General features: G+C 38.5%; 1 protein-coding gene and 1 long non-coding RNA gene across 5 annotated transcripts in view; one reads left to right on the top strand and one right to left on the bottom strand.

Annotated features, from left to right (window-relative positions):
• The window catches only part of aff4 (AF4/FMR2 family, member 4), an 81,124-nt gene that overhangs the window by 22,480 nt on the left and 39,346 nt on the right, over nucleotides 1–19,298 (top strand). Inside the window, exon 1 of one of the 4 annotated variants that reach the window (XM_062048741.1) lies at nucleotides 13,269–13,539. The exons of 2 other annotated variants lie outside the window; for them this stretch is intronic. In XM_062048741.1, coding sequence (XP_061904725.1) covers nucleotides 13,523–13,539 — 17 coding nt within the window. In that variant the 5' untranslated portion in view covers nucleotides 13,269–13,522. Of the gene's footprint in view, nucleotides 1–13,268; nucleotides 13,540–19,298 lie in introns of those variants that run through there. One more of the 4 variants, XM_062048745.1, reaches the window with a different exon arrangement.
• LOC133650948 (uncharacterized) overlaps nucleotides 1–19,298 on the bottom strand; it is a 54,363-nt gene that overhangs the window by 24,858 nt on the left and 10,207 nt on the right. Inside the window, exon 2 of the long non-coding RNA XR_009826340.1 lies at nucleotides 12,693–12,835. This is a non-coding gene — a long non-coding RNA (uncharacterized LOC133650948). The remainder of the gene's footprint in view (nucleotides 1–12,692; nucleotides 12,836–19,298) is intronic.

The raw sequence follows: 19,298 nt of genomic DNA, 5'->3' as shown, positions 1-19,298 counted from the left end.
TTTGTGTGTGTCAAGTTCCGCTAGCTAACACTCATTTCACAATACACAAGCAGAATAATGTGTCATTTGTGTCAGAGCTGGAAGAAAGGCCTCTTAAATGGAACTCAGCCAGAATGACATTACCAGTCATAGCCTTGTTCCATGGCCTTGAATGCCGTAGTTGGATATTGATAGTCCCAGACATAGACTGCAGCCGCCATGACTACAACATGGATTTCAACGTAGACAAGGTTTGGTAGGTTGCGACACACTACTGTACAATAATGAATGTATATTTAGACGACAGTGGCTTAGGACTTGGAGGTGAAGCAGGTCATCCATCGTAGTCACTGTTGTTGTGTCCTTGGGCAAAACACTTAACCTATCTTGTGTACAGTATAGGCCACACTGGTGTATAAAAGTGTTTGGTGGTGGTCGGCAAGGCCGTTTGCACAAATTGGCAGCCACGTTTCCATTTGTTTACTCCAGGGCAGCTACTGATTATGTAGCTTACCACCACAAGTGTGTGACTGTACACATTATGAATAATGGGTTTCACTGTGATGCACCTTTGGGTATCGGTAAAACCAATCCATTTTTTATTATAAATATATTTACTAAAAAAAATGGAACATTCTGCAGATATGTCAGTTTCCCCTCAATACTGTATGTGGATAATATGCACGCTGAATATCCTAACAATGCCTTCAGTTGGTATTGTGATGCAAAACCTACATGACATGACCTGTATACACTTGTCAACTCCCTCCAGATGGAATAATGTGACACATGCTGAATCCCAAAGTGCTTTAAAGGCCTACTGAAACCCACTACTACCGACCACGCAGTCTGATAGTTTATATATCAATGATGAAATCTTAACATTGCAACACATGCCAATACGGCCGGGTTAACTTATAAAGTGCAATTTTAAATTTCCCGCCACACTTCCGGTTAAAAAAGCCTTCGGAGGATGACGTATGCGTGTGACGTAGCCCGGGGAACAGAGGTATGCCTTCCCCATTGAATACAATACAAAAAAGCTCTGTTTTCATTTCATAATTCCACAGTATTCTGGACATCTGTGTTGGTGAATCTTTTGCAATTTGTTTAATGAACAATGGAGGCTGCAAAGAAGAACGTTGTAGGTGGGTCGGTGTATAGCGGCTGGCTGTAGCAACACAACAAGGATTACTCACTTGGATAGCAGACGCGCTAGCCGATGCTACCCGGCCACCGCACGGATGATCGGGTGAAGTCCTTCGTCGCGCCGTCGATCGCTGGAACGCAGGTGAGCACGGGTGTTGATGAGCTGGGCAGATGATGGCTGGCTGGCGTAGGTGGAGCGCTAATGTTTTTATCATAACTCTGTGAGGTCCGGTTGCTAAGTTGCTAAGTCAGCCTTAGCGTCGTTAGCAACAGCATTGTTAAGCTTTGCCAAGCTGAGATCTATTAACCGTGTAGTTACATGTACATGGTTTAATAGTATTGTTGATCTTCTGTCTATCCTTCCAGTCAGGGATTTATTTATTTTGTTTATGATAAATGATAAATGGGTTATACTTGTATAGCGCTTTTCTACCTTCAAGGTACTCAAAGCGCTTTGACAGTATTTCCACATTCACCCATTCACACACACATTCACACACTGATGGAGGGAGCTGCCATGCAAGGCGCTAACCAGCACCCATCAGGAGCAAGGGTGAAGTGTCTTGCCCAAGGACACAACGGATGTTTCTATCTGCATTTGAGACAGATGAGCTAATTAGCATGAGCTTCGTAGATGTATTGTCGTGGAGATAAAAGGCACTGAATGTCCATTTTGCGTTCTCGACTCTCATTTTCAAGAGGATATAGTATCCGAGGTGGTTTAAAATACAAATCCGTGATCCACAATAGAAAAAGGAGAGAGTGTGGAATCCAATGAGCCTGCTTGTACCTAAGTTACGGTCAGAGCGAAAAAAAAAATGTATTTCACTGCATTCTAGTCCGTCACTCTAACGTTCCTCGTCCACAAATGTTTCATCCTCGCTCAAATTAATTGGGTAATGGTCCGAATAGCTCTAGCTGCGTTGAAAACAATAGGAAAATATGAGGGAGTGAACAACTGATGTCACGCTACTTCCGGTAGGGGCAAGGTTTTTTTTTTATCAGAGACCAAAAGTTGCGAACTTTATCGACGTTGTTCTATACTAAATCCTTTCAGCAAAAATATGGCAATATCGCAAAATTATCAAGTATGACACATAGAATGGATCTGCTATCCCCGTTTGAATAAAAAAATGTCATTTCAGTAGGCCTTTAAAGTTGCTTTGCCTGAATGATCACATACAGTATAACCTGTGTTGAGAACATGTCAATTAAGACTGTAATAAGCTAATAAAGTACAGTATGACACAAACATCGGTCGATTCAAGAAAAGGTTTGCGCGATATACGGTAATAAATTATATACATTTGGCCAAAAATAGAGCTTTTAAAGAACCAGTAGAATGGAAAAACAAGTTGCCTCTATATTGAAGATATTATCATTTATATCGGATTTATAACACCAAAAGACTTACAAAGTTTACGAGTAAATAGATAGGATGAAAATATTATCAATTTTACTGAGATTCCTGAGCCATTTGGAGAGATAATGAGCAAGCCACTTATGTGATCCATGCCATAGCGGTGGGAACCACATATAAGGAGGGTGAGCTACATGTTTTAGAAGCTGTGTGCCAAACAGATCCAGCTTTTGTGAAACACTATAGCATCGTGTAGCAGTATGGCTAAGTGCTAAACAAGAAATACAAACATATTAAAATGAAAGCTTACTGAACAATGTCTGCTCTCACTGTGATGACCACTGATAGGATGTTCATGTCTTCCCATTTAGATGAACAACTAATCCTAATCCACACTAAGTGTTAAAAGGAAAAGTTGCCGCGTGCATAAACCGTATTCGATTGTCGTGTCTTTGTCTCCATCTCCGGGCATGAATTAAATGTCACAGATGAGTAACTTCTAGATTCATGGCTAAATCCTCGTAATATCTAGGTGAGAATTTAGAAGCATGATTTATAATCTAGAATAACGTTGCCGATTTAAAGACACGATGCAGCAGGACACCGTCCAGCTCAATGGTGCAGCATAAGATGCTAGTAGTTAGCCCTCTGTTGTCAAAACGCAGCTGAAAAATATATAGTCTGCGTTAGCGCCTATAATAACAATATTGCTAATATTTGGTTAATATTCAGGTCATGATATGTATGGTTGGGTTATTTAGAGGGCTTTGTGGGCATATTAGAGAGTCCCCATTGACTCAATTGTTTGCTGACTTTTTATTCACACTTAGAATGCATTAAAAAAAACATGTGTTCATGTTAACATGGTGATTGTGAATGATAAACAGCACATCTTTATAATTTTTGCATATTTCCAGTATGACTGAACTGCTGATATGGTCAGAGTGCAGAAGTGTTCCCATCGTGACGTCCCCAAATCTACCGTATTTTTCGGATTATAAATCGCAGTTTTTTTCATAGTTTGGCCGTGGGTGCGACATATACTCCGGAGCGACTTATGTGTGAAATTATTAACACATTACCGTAAAATATGAAATAATACTATTTATCTAATTCACGGAAGAGACGAAGGAAATGTCAGCAATCGTCACACACACGTCAACCAATAAGAATTCGGCGGGGGAGGGTCATGGCAGAAGTGCATTGTGGGATGCTAACTGCTATATGCTATATGCTACTCCCGTAGCTATTAAAATGGATCATTTCAACATTGGCGGTAACTTATAAAAACTGAGAAGGGCTGAACAAAAATGGCACCGAAAAAGAAATCATATACTGCAGATTACAAGCTGGACGTAGTGAAATATGCAGCAGAAAACGGCGATCGAGCAGCAGAAAGAAAGGACGCTAGCGGCACATACCAGGAGCGACAACGAGGAAGAAGATTTCATCGGATTTAGCGATCAGGAGTGACAGATTGTTTGGTAAACGTATAGCATGTTCTATATGTTACATTTATTTGAATGACTCTTACCATAATATGTTACGTTAACATACCAGGCACATTCTCAGTTGGTTATTTATGCGTCATATAATGTACACTTATTCAGCCTGTTTTTCACTATTTTTTATTTATTTTAAATTACCTTTCAAATGTCTATTCTTGGTGTTGGATTTTATCAAATAAATTTCCCCCAAAAATGCGACTTATACTCGAGTGCGACGTATATATGTTTTTTCCCTTTATTATGCTTTTTCGGCCGGTGCAACGTATACTCCGGAGCGACTTATAATCTGAAAAATACGGTACAGAAATTGCCGAAGACGTTCGCAGTGGAATACTCAAAATGGTCGTCTGAAAGTGTGGTGTTTCGTGATGTTTAGACGTATTTTCACATACTTTGCGGATTGTCAAAACAATTGGATATGATGCAATGAACCACAATTAAGTATATAAAGTTAACTTGTTTTTCCACTCTACTGGTACTTTCATACTGTTGTCATACAGTGATAATGCATGGTGATGACACATTCTAGCAGTGTGCTACAAGACAAGCAAAGTCGTCCTCAACACGTTGAATTTTTGCTAGCGGCTAATGTCCCTCCCTCCCCAATGAAAAGCCACGTCTGAGTTAGCAATCCTTGCCTCCATGGCGGCAAATAAACTAAGTTTCTTAAAAGTGTCATCACCGGAGGAAGAGGAACAGCTGAACATGCTCTTAAAAGGTTACGCTAACTAACCGCAAGCTAGAAACTCTTGAATGTACATAAAAATTGGGAGGGTTGATACAATTATCAACTGTAACAATACCAACTATAGTATAAGGTCAGTACTACGGTGATTAGATTGATATTTTTATTTTCAAAATAGTTTTTTTTGTTTTTCTTACTCTTTACAAACTCAAAAAAATAAGCCACACGACACAGGAGGGCTTTCAAGGCCAAAAACAAATTATTTAAATTGGAGCCAATGGTAGGACATAATTTCAGTATTTATTACCTGTGTTTTTGTTTGTCTGACTATAATTGTGATCAAAAATGTAACCAGTCAATGGTCTGAAACATTTTATAGTATCAGTATTAGTATGACCGATACTGCCACTGTAACTCCAAATTTATATTATTGCAAAAAATAATGTAAAGTATTGAATCAACAGGAGAATAAATGGTTAGTCTTTTTTATAGAAGTGTAGTTAGAACCATGTTACAACAGAAACTAACCAGATATTAACAGTAAATTAACAAGTAGATGAATAATAGTTATGAGAAAATAATACAACTGGAAATTCGGAGCCTGTGTAACACGTATTGAAATGTTTCTATTATTATTTAGATAACAAATTAAATATCATGATATACACTACCGTTCAAAAGTTTGGGGTCACATTGAAATGTCCTTATTTTTGAAGGAAAAGCACTGTACTTTTCAATGAAGATAACTTTAAACTAGTCTTAACTTTTCAGAAATACACTCTATACATTGCTAATGTGGTAAATGACTATTCTAGCTGCAAATGTCTGGTTTTTGGTGCAATATCTACGTAGGTGTATAGAGGCCCATTTCCAGCAACTATCACTCCAGTGTTCTAATGGTACAATGTGTTTGCTCATTGGCTCAGAAGGCTAATTGATGATTACAAAACCCTTGTGCAATCATGTTCACACATCTGAAAACAGTTTAGCTCGTTACAGAAGCTACAAAACTGACCTTCTTTTGAGCAGATTGAGTTTCTGGAGCATCACATTTGTGGGGTCAATTAAACGCTCAAAATGGCCAGAAAAAGAGAACTTTCATCTGAAACTCGACAGTCTTTTCTTGTTCTTAGAAATGAAGGCTATTCCACAAAATTGTTTGGGTGACCCCAAACTTTTGAACGGTAGTGTATCGTTAGCGCAGGAGGCTGCAATATACATACCATTATAGATTTTAGGCCATACCGCTCATCTTCCTAAAGACGCAAAAAACGGGTTATACAAAAAATAATTTCTCTGCAGCAAAATTTCCACCAAAAAATATCCAATAAAAAGATGTAATGTCATTTGAAATCATCACAGGTCCCCTTTGATGTTCCGGGCACTGAGTCCATGCAGTCCGGATTACAATATTTTTTAATAGATACTCATTAAACATATTAATCGAAGTAACAGAATATAATTCAACGTTTTTTCTAATTTAAATTAATAGTTGTATCTCTAGTCTGTTGTTTGCTTCTGCTCGCCATTGTTTTCAAATTATGATTACAACTCATCTGTCGTTTGATGTTTTACGAACAACCTTTAAGATGTGTTGCCACATCACTGGTGAGCGTGAGTGACATGGAGAAAAGCTCTTCTTAGTCTCTCCTAGAAAGTTGTTGTTTTGTACCATATGTTGGTTTGGATGTAGAAATGTGTAGACCCCAGATACAAGACAACCCTTTTTACTAGGGAAATAAATGTATTCGGTCTAGTTCTTTAAATAAATGTATTCGATCTAGTTCTTTAATTAAATAAACTAAAACTAAATAACCCAAACACTAAAAACAATAGCTTGTACTGACGCCATAGACATAACATGCTATCGCCAACTACTGGCCTGGCATGCACACTACATGTGGGTTGTCATTTGTAGAGACCATTTTTCACACACACACAAAATCGGTTATTGTCTTGTAAACATATGCTGCAATCGCATTGGCTTTTCCCCTGGCCCCATTCTCCAGGAAGTAGTTGTTGCCTAATTATACTAAAAGCAATGTCAACCTTTGCTGCATTAGCTAGTAGTTTCTTTGTCATGGGAGTCTTGTAGGCCCTCCTCCCCAAACAGCTGTTTGTATGAGGCAGGCCCGCGGCTATTGAATGGACCCTTCTGTGGAATGCGTGCAGTCAGCAGGTTGGCTTCAACAACGCCAGAGGTGCTTACACGGGCCCTACCTACACATTCGAGCGAGAACTGCATGGATATAAATAACATTAACACAGTTTGCTTTGTTTAATGAAATAAACATGGCTCACTGTATACATGTTTAAGAAGCTCTATCACAAGTAGAAAATGTCATTTGTGCTTTCCACACAGTGCAATTTAAATGTTCCTCTTGTCTAATGCCTGCTTCTATACGGCTGTAAGTGGCATATACTGTATAATAGATGTGCTGAAAATAACTGACCACTTAATCCAAGTATGACCTTTAAATAGAGGGGAGTGGGGGGGGGGGGGGGCGTTTTTTTCCTCTACCCTGTGGGAATGTTGCAGCATTTCTAAGAAAAGCAGCGGTCATAACCAAATTGTGTCTTTTCTGATAGCTTGCAGACAAACAATCGGTTGTGACAATACGTCCCAGTAATTTTGACTCAAGAGGGGTTCCATTCTAGAAGTCATCGTTTTATGTAACATACTCCCTTTTGGACTTCGCAGTTTTTACTATTTTACTATATATTGACTTAAAGGCCTACTGAAATGAATTTTTTTAATTTAAACGGGGATAGCAGATCCATTCTATGTGTCATACTTGATCATTTCGCGATATTGCCATATTTTTGATGAAAGGATTTAGTAGAGAACAACGACGATAAAGGTCGCAACTTTTGGTCGCTGATAAAAAAAAGCCTTGCTTGTACCGGAAGTAGCGTGACGTCACCAGAGGAAGGACTCCTCATATTCTACCATTGTTTTAAATGGAGCAAGAGAGATTCGGACCGAGAAAGCGACGATTACCCCATTAATTTGAGCGAGGATGAAAGATTTGTGGATGACGAAAATGAGAGTGAATGACTAGAGAGGCAGTGCAGGACGTATCTTTTTTCGCTCTGACCATAACTTAGGTACAAGGGTTCCTTGGATTCCACACTTTCCCCTTTTTTCTATTGTGGGTCACGGATTTGTATTTTAAACCACCTCGGATACTATATCCTCTTGAAAATGAGAGTCGAGAACGCGAAATGGACATTCACAGTGACTTTTATCTCCACGACAATACATCGGCGAAGCTCTTTAGCTACTGAGCTAACGTGATAGCATCTGGCTCAAATGCAGATAGAAACAAAATAAATAAATCCCTGACTGGAAGGATAGACAGAAGATCAACAATACTATTAAACACTGGACCTGTAACTACACGGTTAATAATTCTCAGCCTGGCAAAGCTTAACAATGTTGTTGCTAACGACGCCATTGAAGCTAACTTAGCAACCGGACCTCACAGAGCTATGATAAAAACATTAGCGCTCCACCTACGCCAGCCAGCCCTCATCTGCTCATCAACACCCGTGCTCACCTGCGTTCCAGCGATCGACGGCGCGACGAAGGACTTCACCCGATCATCCGTGCGGTTGGCGGCTAACGTCGGCTAGCGCGTCTGCTATCCAAGTAAGTCCTCCTGGTTGTGTTGCTACAGCCAGCCGCTAGTACAACGATCCCACCTACAACTTTTCTTTGCAGTCTCCATTGTTCATTAAACAATTTGCAAAAGATTCACCAACGCAGATGTCCAGAATACTGTGGAATTATGAGATGAAAACAGAGCTATTTTGTGTTGTATTCAATGGGGTACCGATACTTCTGTTTCACTGGTTACGTCACGCGCATACGTCATCATCCAAAGACATTTTCAACCGGAAGTTTAGCGGGAAATTTAAAATTGCACTTTATAAGTTAACCCGGCCGTATTGGTATGTGTTGCAATGTTAAGATTTCATCATTGATATATAAACTATCAGACTGTGTGGTCGGTAGTAGTGGGTTTCAGTAGGCCTTTAATACTATAATGCACTGTTTCTACAATATTTATTTTTGATTGAATTTATTTATTTCCACAGTAAATGTTTTCTATTTCCTATTACCGGTGCCGAAATTTATCGTAATTACGTTTATCGATATCAGCCTTCTTTTATCAGTATCGGACGATTTTCAACCAACCAATATTTTAGGGTTACTTCTTGAGGAAACCTTACAATTTACAAAATCCCTTAACTGCTATAGAAATGATGAGCTTGCAAGTTACTGTGATGTAGAAAAGTCCCATGTATATACATATGTTCTCACATTTTGAAATGCTAATGTAGATGCTCATCTTAAGACAAAAATTAAGGTGTTTGTGATATCCTCTGATGTTTTGTGCTCCGTTGTGTCCTTGGGCAAGACACTTCACCCTTGCTCCTGATGGGTGCTGGTTAGCGCCTTGCATGGCAGCTCCCTCCATCAGTGTGTGAATGTGTGTGTGAATGGGTGAATGTGGAAATACTGTCAAAGCGCTTTGAGTACCTTGAAGGTAGAAAAGCGCTATACAAGTATAACCCATTTATCATTTATTTATTTAAAATAACCACAACATTAGCATCGCACATAAATAACTTAAAGATTTGTCCAGTTGTTTACTGATGTATACTATTCAGCACATGAATTATCAGCGCCAAATAGCACTTATCGGCCTCCTTGACTACTAATTATTGGTATCGGCCCTGAAAAAACCCTATCGGTTGATCTCTACGTGATACATTTTGGGACAAGTTTGGGGCTCTAAAATGAACCAAAATTCGGTCATGGACTGTGATACATCTTTGCTAAGTAAGTAACAGATCAAATCAAACACTGCTAAGCTGAAGCATTTCCACTTCGAAGATACTGAATAGTCCCTGGAGCAAAATGTAAAACATGTTAATAAGGTGGAATGGTGTTCTGCACTCCCGCATTAACAACAGTCTATTCATGGTCCTGTGTGCTTATGAAGATTGTAGCTTTTGAAAGCGTTTATAAACATTGCACCATGTTCTGATGACACATTTGGCAAAGATGTGTCATCGCCCTAATTGTAGCTGATTCTTACAAGCTGAGTCCCAGGAAATCTGCGCGCTGTCCCTTTAAGCGGCTGCTTGGGTGCTTAACCCTGTGTGCTAAGGGCATAGTGGGGGAAGGCGCTTGTTGACGGAAACACTGGCCCTGGTTGGCTCTGCCTCTCTGGGAGAAGTGACATCACGCGGAGGAGGGGCCTTGTGGTGTAAAATAACATCACCTTTTATGGCGCAATGGCGGACTGTTCCATTTTAAGAGAGAGGTGAGCTCGGCTCCCTTCCTCACTACTGCTTGCTCTGCCTGTCTTTGCACTACATGCTGTTACTAATTGACCTGCAAGCCACTGTACTTCCAGTATATTATGGAGTTAAGAGGTTATATTCACATCTTAACAATATGCAAAGTGAGACATGACATAATAAGTTATTTATTTAATAAGTATATTCAATCATATTAAATATTTTCAGCCACTGTAACATTACACAGTTTGAACAGTAACACTGATTTTGAATATTTCATTAAGTAATTATTTGGCGTACCACAGTTTTACAATTGCTTGTTTACACAAAAACCACTGCGTTCAATTAGTTATTCGGGGAAAACAGTTATTGGTGTGGTTCATGTCTTGTTCAAAGGTTCCTCTTTTGGAGTGTTCCAGTTATATTAGACCGGGAACTCTAAGGGCATGTTGACATGAAAACAGCCTCATAAAAATAGGATTTTTGACAACCTTAACTTATAAATAATTGCTGCAGAAAACAACGAACACTATGATTCCAACATTGAGACAGAGACAAAACAAAAAATGTATCAAATGTCCACATATTCATTCATTTATTTTTGGTTGGGGAAAAACCTGTTTACATGGACTAAAACAACTAAAGCCTAAAAAAAATACCAGCTCAGTACGACATCAAAGCAGAAGTTCAGAACATTTAGAAAGAGATCCTCCCATTATCCTAAAAATTATATAAAATTGTTAAATTGACTTATGCCGGTGCTGATAACAAATTTTGCTCTACGATATATTGACCTACAAATTATTGCCGATAAACAATATTATTGCTATTATTTTTTCGAGACTAAATTAACCACTGATGTAATGAGAATACGTAATAATTTAAGTATACAATTTCGAGTGCAATTAACTTTTATTTCTTGTTTATTTTAACATTGTAATTGAAATGTAAACTTTTAAATACCAAGTTGAATAAAAAAATAGTAAACATAAAATATACTCTGTAAACTACATTTTTCACTTGAATAAAAATCTAAATCAATAAAATAAGTTATGTCTCTGTTAAAGAGGGGCTTGGGGTATATACACAACCAAAACAATCAACAAAATGGCTAAATAGTTATTGTAACAAAAATGATCACGGTTATCAATATTATCATGGTATTGTTGAATGTGCTCAATAAGTACTTAAACACACTTATCTTTTCGCCAATTGTATTTTTTTAATAACTAAAATAAATAGACAAATTTTCTTGGCGAAAGAAACATGAAATGTTGTTCTGGCTTCATTGGAGCCAGAACAACTCCTCATCTGCACAGTTGTTTCACTTCCGGTTTATATGACGTCACGTGAGTTCACTTTGTATTCAACAAAGTCCATCTGTTAAAACGTGACACTGTGTAGTTCTTCGATCTCTTTGTGCAAAAACAGCACATCCGTTATGTTTAATGTGAATGCTGTCGCTCACTTGTTTAAAGAGTCATGTGTTTATACAACTTTAGATTGGGGAATGACGTTAATGTCTGTTGTTTACATCTTAGCATTTTAGCTAGCAAGCAATGCAGCGCCTGTAAGTCTGTCCGTATCAAAGTGCAGTTATGAATGACGGTTTTCGGTCATTTTAATTTAATACGGTACTACTAACCGTCGGGAGTTTTACAGTGGTTTATTTTTTGTGGTTTATCGTCTATTTGTATTACAAATGCCCGCAAAAACAAGAGTGACCGAGTGACGCTCGCTGAACATGCACATAAAAAAAAAAACAGACTTTTATATTAACGTAAGAGCTGCATGAAACCGAACAAAGAGCCGCGGGTTGGTGAGACCTACACTATGTGATGCTAGCTGGCATACGACCCGCCTTGCTTCACAATGAATCAAAGGCATATGTAACCCATCTTGATGAAGGACAAGATGGGTTACATATATTATGGTGATTTATCGATTCTGGAAAACCTGCACTGTCAATAAATTCATTATTCTGCCCTCGCTACTCGTTTTCCAGCATGTGCCACTATACTGATAGTTAACAGCATGAAGAAACAAAAGCTCCAAGGGTTTTGTTGAAGATTGATGTTCCTTCTTTTGAATTATGTTCCTTCCTCAGTTTTATTTCTTTACACTTCTTCCTTCATCTGGGTTTGTAAAAATATAAACAAAGTAAACATTACAAACGTGTAACGTCCATTCTGTATTTTACATAAACAAAATAGGTTTATTGTTAATACATTCAAATGTTTACTCATATGAAACTTAAAACAACATCCACAATAAACATTGCACACAATGAATGGGGCTCAAAACAATCAAACCTAAGGTGTACTGTTATAGCCCTCTACATGTATTAAACGGGCTTTGATTGCCAGAGTTAATCAGACAAAAAACACGACCTCAAATACAAAAGACATCACAAAGTCACCAATTTCAATACAAAAAACAACTAAATATCATTATGCACAATATCTACTTGCAAAGATCTGACAAAGTTTCGTGATGAAGCTTACACATGTGAATTTTGTACCGCTGTTGCTGCTTGTCTATAACAGTGTCCGGGGCTCAAACATTGGCTCTGGGCAGGCATTCATACTTTGTTGTCCAGTCCCTGTTGAAAGTCTGATTTTACGCAATTTATTTTTATATTTTTTTCAGGGTTGACTTTGGCATTTTTGGTTTGGATGAGTAGTTTTCTTCTACTTACCCCACTGCGGCTTAATTGTGACACATATGTCTTGCTGTCTCAGCTGAGATAGGCTCCGGCACCCCCGCGACCCAAAAGGGACTAGCAGTAGAAAATGTATGGATGGATGTCTTGCTGTTGCTTCCTGCAGGGTGGCGGGAGTTCTGCATACATGAGCAAACCCTAGTTTGAATGATTTCATCAAGCCTATTTGGGTGATGTTCGGCGGGCCAAATTAAAAGCAGGCCGCCTGTAGAAAAGCCGGACCTAAGGTCAAGACCTCAAGAGGTCTTGTGAAAGCAGCCTGTTCATTTCTAACTGTAAAACTGGAACACATTTCTATGAAATTATTCCACATTGCTAAATAAGAGATTGAGCCTTATCAGCTTATTTTAAAACTATGTAAGAATTGTCCTTTATCTATAATCTCCAACACACTGCAGTGTTTTAACCCTGACCTTACCACCTCCCCCTTCCACCAGTGTGTTCTCCACACATGCGTAACCACAAAAACACAGCACACACGCGGAAACAAAAGCCTCTCGAAGGCCTCACGTCGCTTGTGACCACCCCCACCGCTTGCCACTGTGGTACGTCCCAAGCAGAGCAGTCGCCTCCCTCTTGAAGTCAGATTTGTCTCCTCTCTAAGGAAATACACTGTACCTAAAAGGTGTAAAAAGTGTGGCGAAAAGTTGTCGGGTCTCTATGGCCAATACTGTGGATGAAGAGGAAGGAAGGGTGTTGATTGAAGGAAGGTTGGCGACACACTTTTTAGGCTGACAAGCCATGACAGGACTACTTGTGAATCGTTTGTGAACACTCCTACTTCCAATGTCTCACTGTTTGGGGCCATGGCCTTTCAGTCAGGGTAAGACACTTGTATTATTTGCCTTTTTTCTTGTATTATTTGCCTTTTTTCTCATCTCTTTTTGTGACTGGCAAAACAAATAGTCCTTTTGAACCTAAATTCTTGTAATGTGGCTGGCCTTTTTTATAAAGTGTGACAGAAGCTGTATTCATCCGTTTGTCATCGTTTAAAAAAATATTCATCCGTCCCTGGCTTCTCTGTGGCCAGGGACGGATGAGCTGATTAATGTAGGAACAGAGTGAACTGGCTTTTCAGCTCGACAGACTTTGACCTTTTCAACACATTGGAGAGTGATTACAATTAAATGGAGCCGGTCACTTATGTAGTAATAAATTAAAAAACGTTGTTTGTAAGAAATTGTCCTTGCTGAGCCTCCTTTTGTCGTTTGTTGTCAGGATGCTGTCGTACATCTGACGTTTAATGCGTGTAGGACATTGTTGTCTACAACGTGGGGGCAATCCTTTCTGCTGTGCTGCTGTAAACATGTCTTGGAAACAGACTTCCTTGTCTGGAAAAACATTTTTTACCATGGTTGGATTTTGTCATGTTCAGCCATAAACTCAATGGTCCAATGGCATAAAAACGAAGAAATAAGGTTAAGGATTTTCAAAAAAGTGAAAGTTTCAGTATGACATTAGTCGTGTTTTAAAAAAATACACATACAGATCGAAAGTCTAGTAACTTGCTGCACTGTTGTTTCTCTGAGTGCAGACAAACATTTTTCAGTGTTTGGACTAGGGAAGTAACGATTACAGTTCAGGTTAATTTTTACAAATCAGGACCATGACGTACAGTAAGGATGGGTCGTACAGTCTCTATTTCTACTAGGGATGAAATTAAACAGTTATTGGACAAGCGGTAAAAAATGAATAGATGGATGGTTAACAATTATTGTGACTAAAATTATCACTGTTATCATTATTATTGCGGTATTGTTGAATGTGCTCAAAAAGTATTAATATACGCACTAAAATCTTTTGACGAAGTTCAAGTAAACACAGCCACTATTTTGCATGTTTTGTGTTTCTTGTGCTTCACTGATATTGTTTCAGTCTTAAGATTTGATCTGTTTTAATGGCTAAACGTTTATGGTTTCAATTTTGGTTTGTACTGTAGCACTTAAGATGTATTGAAATGAAATGTGTGTAATAAATAAGATGTGAATTGTGCGGGAACATCCACTGTGTCTCTCAACTTTTACTTTTTAAGTAGCAGTGTCCTCTACAGCGGACATTTGTCTATCAGTGTGGAAAATGCAGTTTCTCAGAAAACAACGTACCGTATTTTCCGCACTATAAGGCGCACCTAAAAACCTCCAATTTCCTCAAAAGCTGACAGTGCGCCTTAAAATCCGGTGCGCCTTATATATGGACCAATATTGAGCCACAACAGGTCTCGCAACTACGATAACTACGCCGACTTCATTTTCCCCCTTCTACGGCTGCTTACCGTAGAAGAAGAAGCACTTCTTCTACGGGGGAAAATGAAGTCGGCGACTGCTTTCCGTAGAAGAACAACTTCTTCTTCTACGGGGGAAAAGGAAGTCCCGTAGTTGCGAGACCTAAACTTTATGTAAAGACCCAAAAATGGCTCCTATTAAGAGACACGCTTACGACACAGAGTTTAAACTCAAGGCGATCAGTCACGCAGTAGAACACGGCGAGAGAATTTAACATTAACGAATCAATGGTGCGGAAGTGGAGGAAGCAACATGATGACTTGCGCCAAGTAAAGAAGACTAAACAGAGTTTCCGAGAGAATAAAGCGAGATGGCTACAGTTGGAGGACAAACTCGAACAGTGGGTTGTTGAACAGAGAGCAGTAAGTAGAAGTGTCAGTACAATCACTATTTGTTTTGTTGACATTCCCTTTAGCGTAGCTCCATCTAATGGATGCATAACGTAACCCCAGCCTCTACTGTTGCGTCTATTCTATGCGCCTTATAATGCGGTGCACCTTATATATGAACAAAGTTTTAAAACAGGCCATTCATTGGCGGTGCGCCTTATAGTCCGGTGCGCCTTATAGTGCGGGAAAATACGGTAACTTTTAATAATGTCAATACTTCACAAATTGATATTTAGCTTCGCTGGCTTCATCTTTTCTTGCGCAGAAATGCAAGAGGCAACTTTTTCTCCCTGTCTTCTCTCAAATAATAACACACAAAATATTGTTTTAATCACGAATTTGAATGATTTACGTAATCTGCCTACGATGCTTGTTGCACTTTAGAGGAGGGATGTCCAAACTTTTTCTACTAAGAGCCACATACATACAAATTTAAAGATGTGGGTTCAACTACATTTTGTCATTCAAGAAGCTAAAATTATTCCCATCTTGGTCCAGGGTTTCCACCAGATATGCCAATATACCTGTTGCGGTGGGAGCGTGGCTTAGGGCATGGTCAATATGAAGTCATCATATAATTTGTATAATCTACAATGTTGCATACATTTTCTTTAAAAAGACTGAAAAAATGTTATCCATACATTTAAATAAAAATGTTTGCCCTATTTTTCAATTGTTGCTGCTCATTGTACAATGTAATTTGATAATTTTTAGAGACTTCTTCAATCCATTTGGTGACTATTTCTTTAATTAAAAACGACTAGCAACAAATCTAGTATCTTTTTCTGGTGTTATTGGAGACTGTACTCGTGTTTAGAGACTCCTTACGTCTGTCGCTTAATGTCTGCGACAAACAGTGAGAGCTACAGCAAGCCTGACGTTACACTTGCTTTGCACTGCTGCTCCAGCTGCATTTTGTCTCCTTAAAGCCGCCACTGACCTCTAAATATTTGCACATTGCACATTTTGTAGATCACTGTCTGTGGTATATCTTGGATATATTAAAGTACATTCACATCGCAGACATGCTGCCTCCGTTCCAGACAATCCTGTGCATACAGTATTTCTTACATCATCAAAATATCCGGTTTTGGCTGCGGCCAAATTTTCAGTGCATCACTAGTCAATAGTGCACAAATAATAGGCTACATATATTATGGTGTTAGCGTTTATGTTCATGTAGGTCTGGGTGATATGGACCACTCGGCCATTATTTTTCTGGAAAGATGTCCCCCAAAATAATTTAGTTCCATAGCCCTGGTATCAACAGTCCCTACTGGTATACTCAGTCTATTAAAAACAACATATGCAAAGACTCAAAAACGGTCCTATCTAAACCATGTTTTCAATAAATACATAATGCGCTCAACGGTTGCAAATTTGACTCATGGTTCTATAATTTTAACCGTTCGGTTATTTAGCCTCATCTAACTCATTATCCTGAATGTGAGGTACACACGCTAGGATTTGTTCTTGTTACAGGTGTAATAGCTCAATTGTTTTGAAAAATGTCCACTTCAAAACCTTTTAAGTTAAATGTTTTTTGTCTGCTTACAACATAGTCACAGGCCATGAAATGTAATAACGACTGAAAGCTAACCAATGCCACAAGCATGAGCACCAACTCTTTTTCTTCCTGCCCCTAACCAAATTAACACCTTTAATACCCCACTTGATGTGTATATGGTTTGCAAAATTCTGGTGGGAGTAATCGACCACTGCTAGACACATTAAATGTGCTAGAGAATGCTAGAGAAAAATAGAAAACTCTTTTAGGTACTTGTACATGCACAAAAAATAATGTTATTTTAACACCTTTTATGCACAGCTGGAAATGTTTATGGTAACATTCTTTGCGATTATTGTTATACATAGACAGATTTGTGGTTCGCATCGCCATATAAACCCCAGTTTAGATCCTGGCACTCCTCAAATTAAAAGCCAACACACATTGCTAGTACATACACACCCGTGTACAAGCGACCAAACTCTTAAAAAAGCCTTTTATTTTTGGCTTCAGCATCTAAATACAAACAAGTATCGTAGAAACCAATGATTGGGAGGTTCACCTTATACTTATGCTGATTTTATATAGTGCTGTATGACAGGGTGTTCCCGCCTCGTTTAAATTATAAAAACCAAAAGAATGGGTCAGTTAAGCAGGCCGAATGGACATGAGCAGTGTGTAAAAAGAGATTGTTTGATTGTTAAGCACCATGCTAACAGGAGCCCGTTCACACATTTAGCTCCAAAGTGACTTTTACAGGCTTATTTGCATTTGCATGTTGTATCTGCATACTCCTAGGATTTTTCTGTTTTATCTTTCTCTTGTTTACACAGCTTTACCTGTCACACCACATGCTTAGAGGAAGCCACAGAAGTTGTCTCATTTTGCATTAGACATTATTATAACCTGTTTTTGCTTCTTTGTTTTGTTGTTTTCAGTCAGTCTAATGTCAAAATGGATGTCCTGTTTGAACTAGTTAGTTTGTGAGGTACCCCGTGCCTCATGTTGCTGTGTTTAAAAATGCTACCATGTGTTTTCTCATAAGGACCTTTTCCAGCAAAAGTTCAGGAAGTTTAAGTTCCTGGATGCTTTAGTTCCTGGAACTATAGGTCCCTGTAGACCTGTGTGGTTTGTGTTTCCCCGGCATTTCACAGTTCAGGGTAGTTTTTACAAATCAGGATGATGACGTATGGATGAGTGGTACACTATATATCTACTAGGTATGTAACAATATGAAAATGTTATATCCCGGTTATCGTGACCAAAATTATCATGGTTACCATTATTATTGCAATATTGTTGAATTTGCTCAAAAAGTACGTAAACACACTTTGAAATCTTATGACCAAGTTAAGAAAAAAATAGACATACTGTTAGAAAACTCAATATTTTGCATGTTTTGTATTTCTTATGCTTCACTGGTAGTGTTTTAGTCATAGTATTTTATCTGTTTTAATGGCTAAGCTTTTATTGTTTATAATATTGATTTATACTGTAGCACCTGAAGATTTATTTAGATAAAAGTGCATTACAAATAAAACATATTATTTATATTTATTATTTCTGGCGGGCGTGGTGTCGTCCTACTCAGTTCAGCGGTCCTTGAACGCACCATAATAACCCCTCTGTCTTGTATTCCTCTGAGTAAAGAACGATCACTGAACTAAGAGCACAGCTCATAGGTTCACTGTGTTCAATTTAATATCTTAGTTGCTCAGACACCAATGTGTTTATATATGTTTACGTATGTCGTTTCGTAATGGGGAAAGATGTTAATGTTTTCATGTTAGCATTTCAACTCGTAAGCTGCCGCCAGTCAGTCCGGGAGTTTATCAAAGTGCAGTTATCAATCACTGTTTTTTGATGGTTTTAATTTAAAATTGTAAAACAAACCATCAGGAGTTTTACTGTGTTCGTCATTAATACTGTTTATTGTTACATCCCTATTTGGGCTAATTAGTTTTTTATGTAGCATGTGCCTAATTTTGCTGTGTTTTAAATATCATGTACTTTCTCTTTAATAACCCAAGCGCTGCCAGTACTTTAAATAAAACAATGTCCTGGCAGTAAAAAGAATTGGATATTTTACAATCGTATTGATGGAGTGAATAACTCATTTGAAGCCAGCGATCATAAAAGATAACAGCGTTGTATGTTGATGGATGTTTGTATATAGGGATAGAAGCCTAAATAGCCCTCATTTACACCGATTAAACAAGCACTAATTGCGAGTGAGGTTGTTATGGGGGTGTGTTTGCTTTGGTTGAGCTAAGGCTGCTTGTAAAATCTCAATCCTGCCTTTCCAATGACTCATTTCGTGTGCCTTTTGCTGATGACGTAAAATGCCCTGTTTAAGTCTTACTGTTGTGAAATCCAGTAGGGCGCAGATAATGAATCACAAGTT

This window comes from Entelurus aequoreus, linkage group LG05, assembly GCF_033978785.1.
Source record: "Entelurus aequoreus isolate RoL-2023_Sb linkage group LG05, RoL_Eaeq_v1.1, whole genome shotgun sequence".
NCBI lineage: Eukaryota > Metazoa > Chordata > Actinopteri > Syngnathiformes > Syngnathidae > Entelurus > Entelurus aequoreus.
The sequence above is the reverse complement of the archived record's forward strand: the minus strand, read 5'-3'. Positions and strand labels throughout refer to the sequence as shown.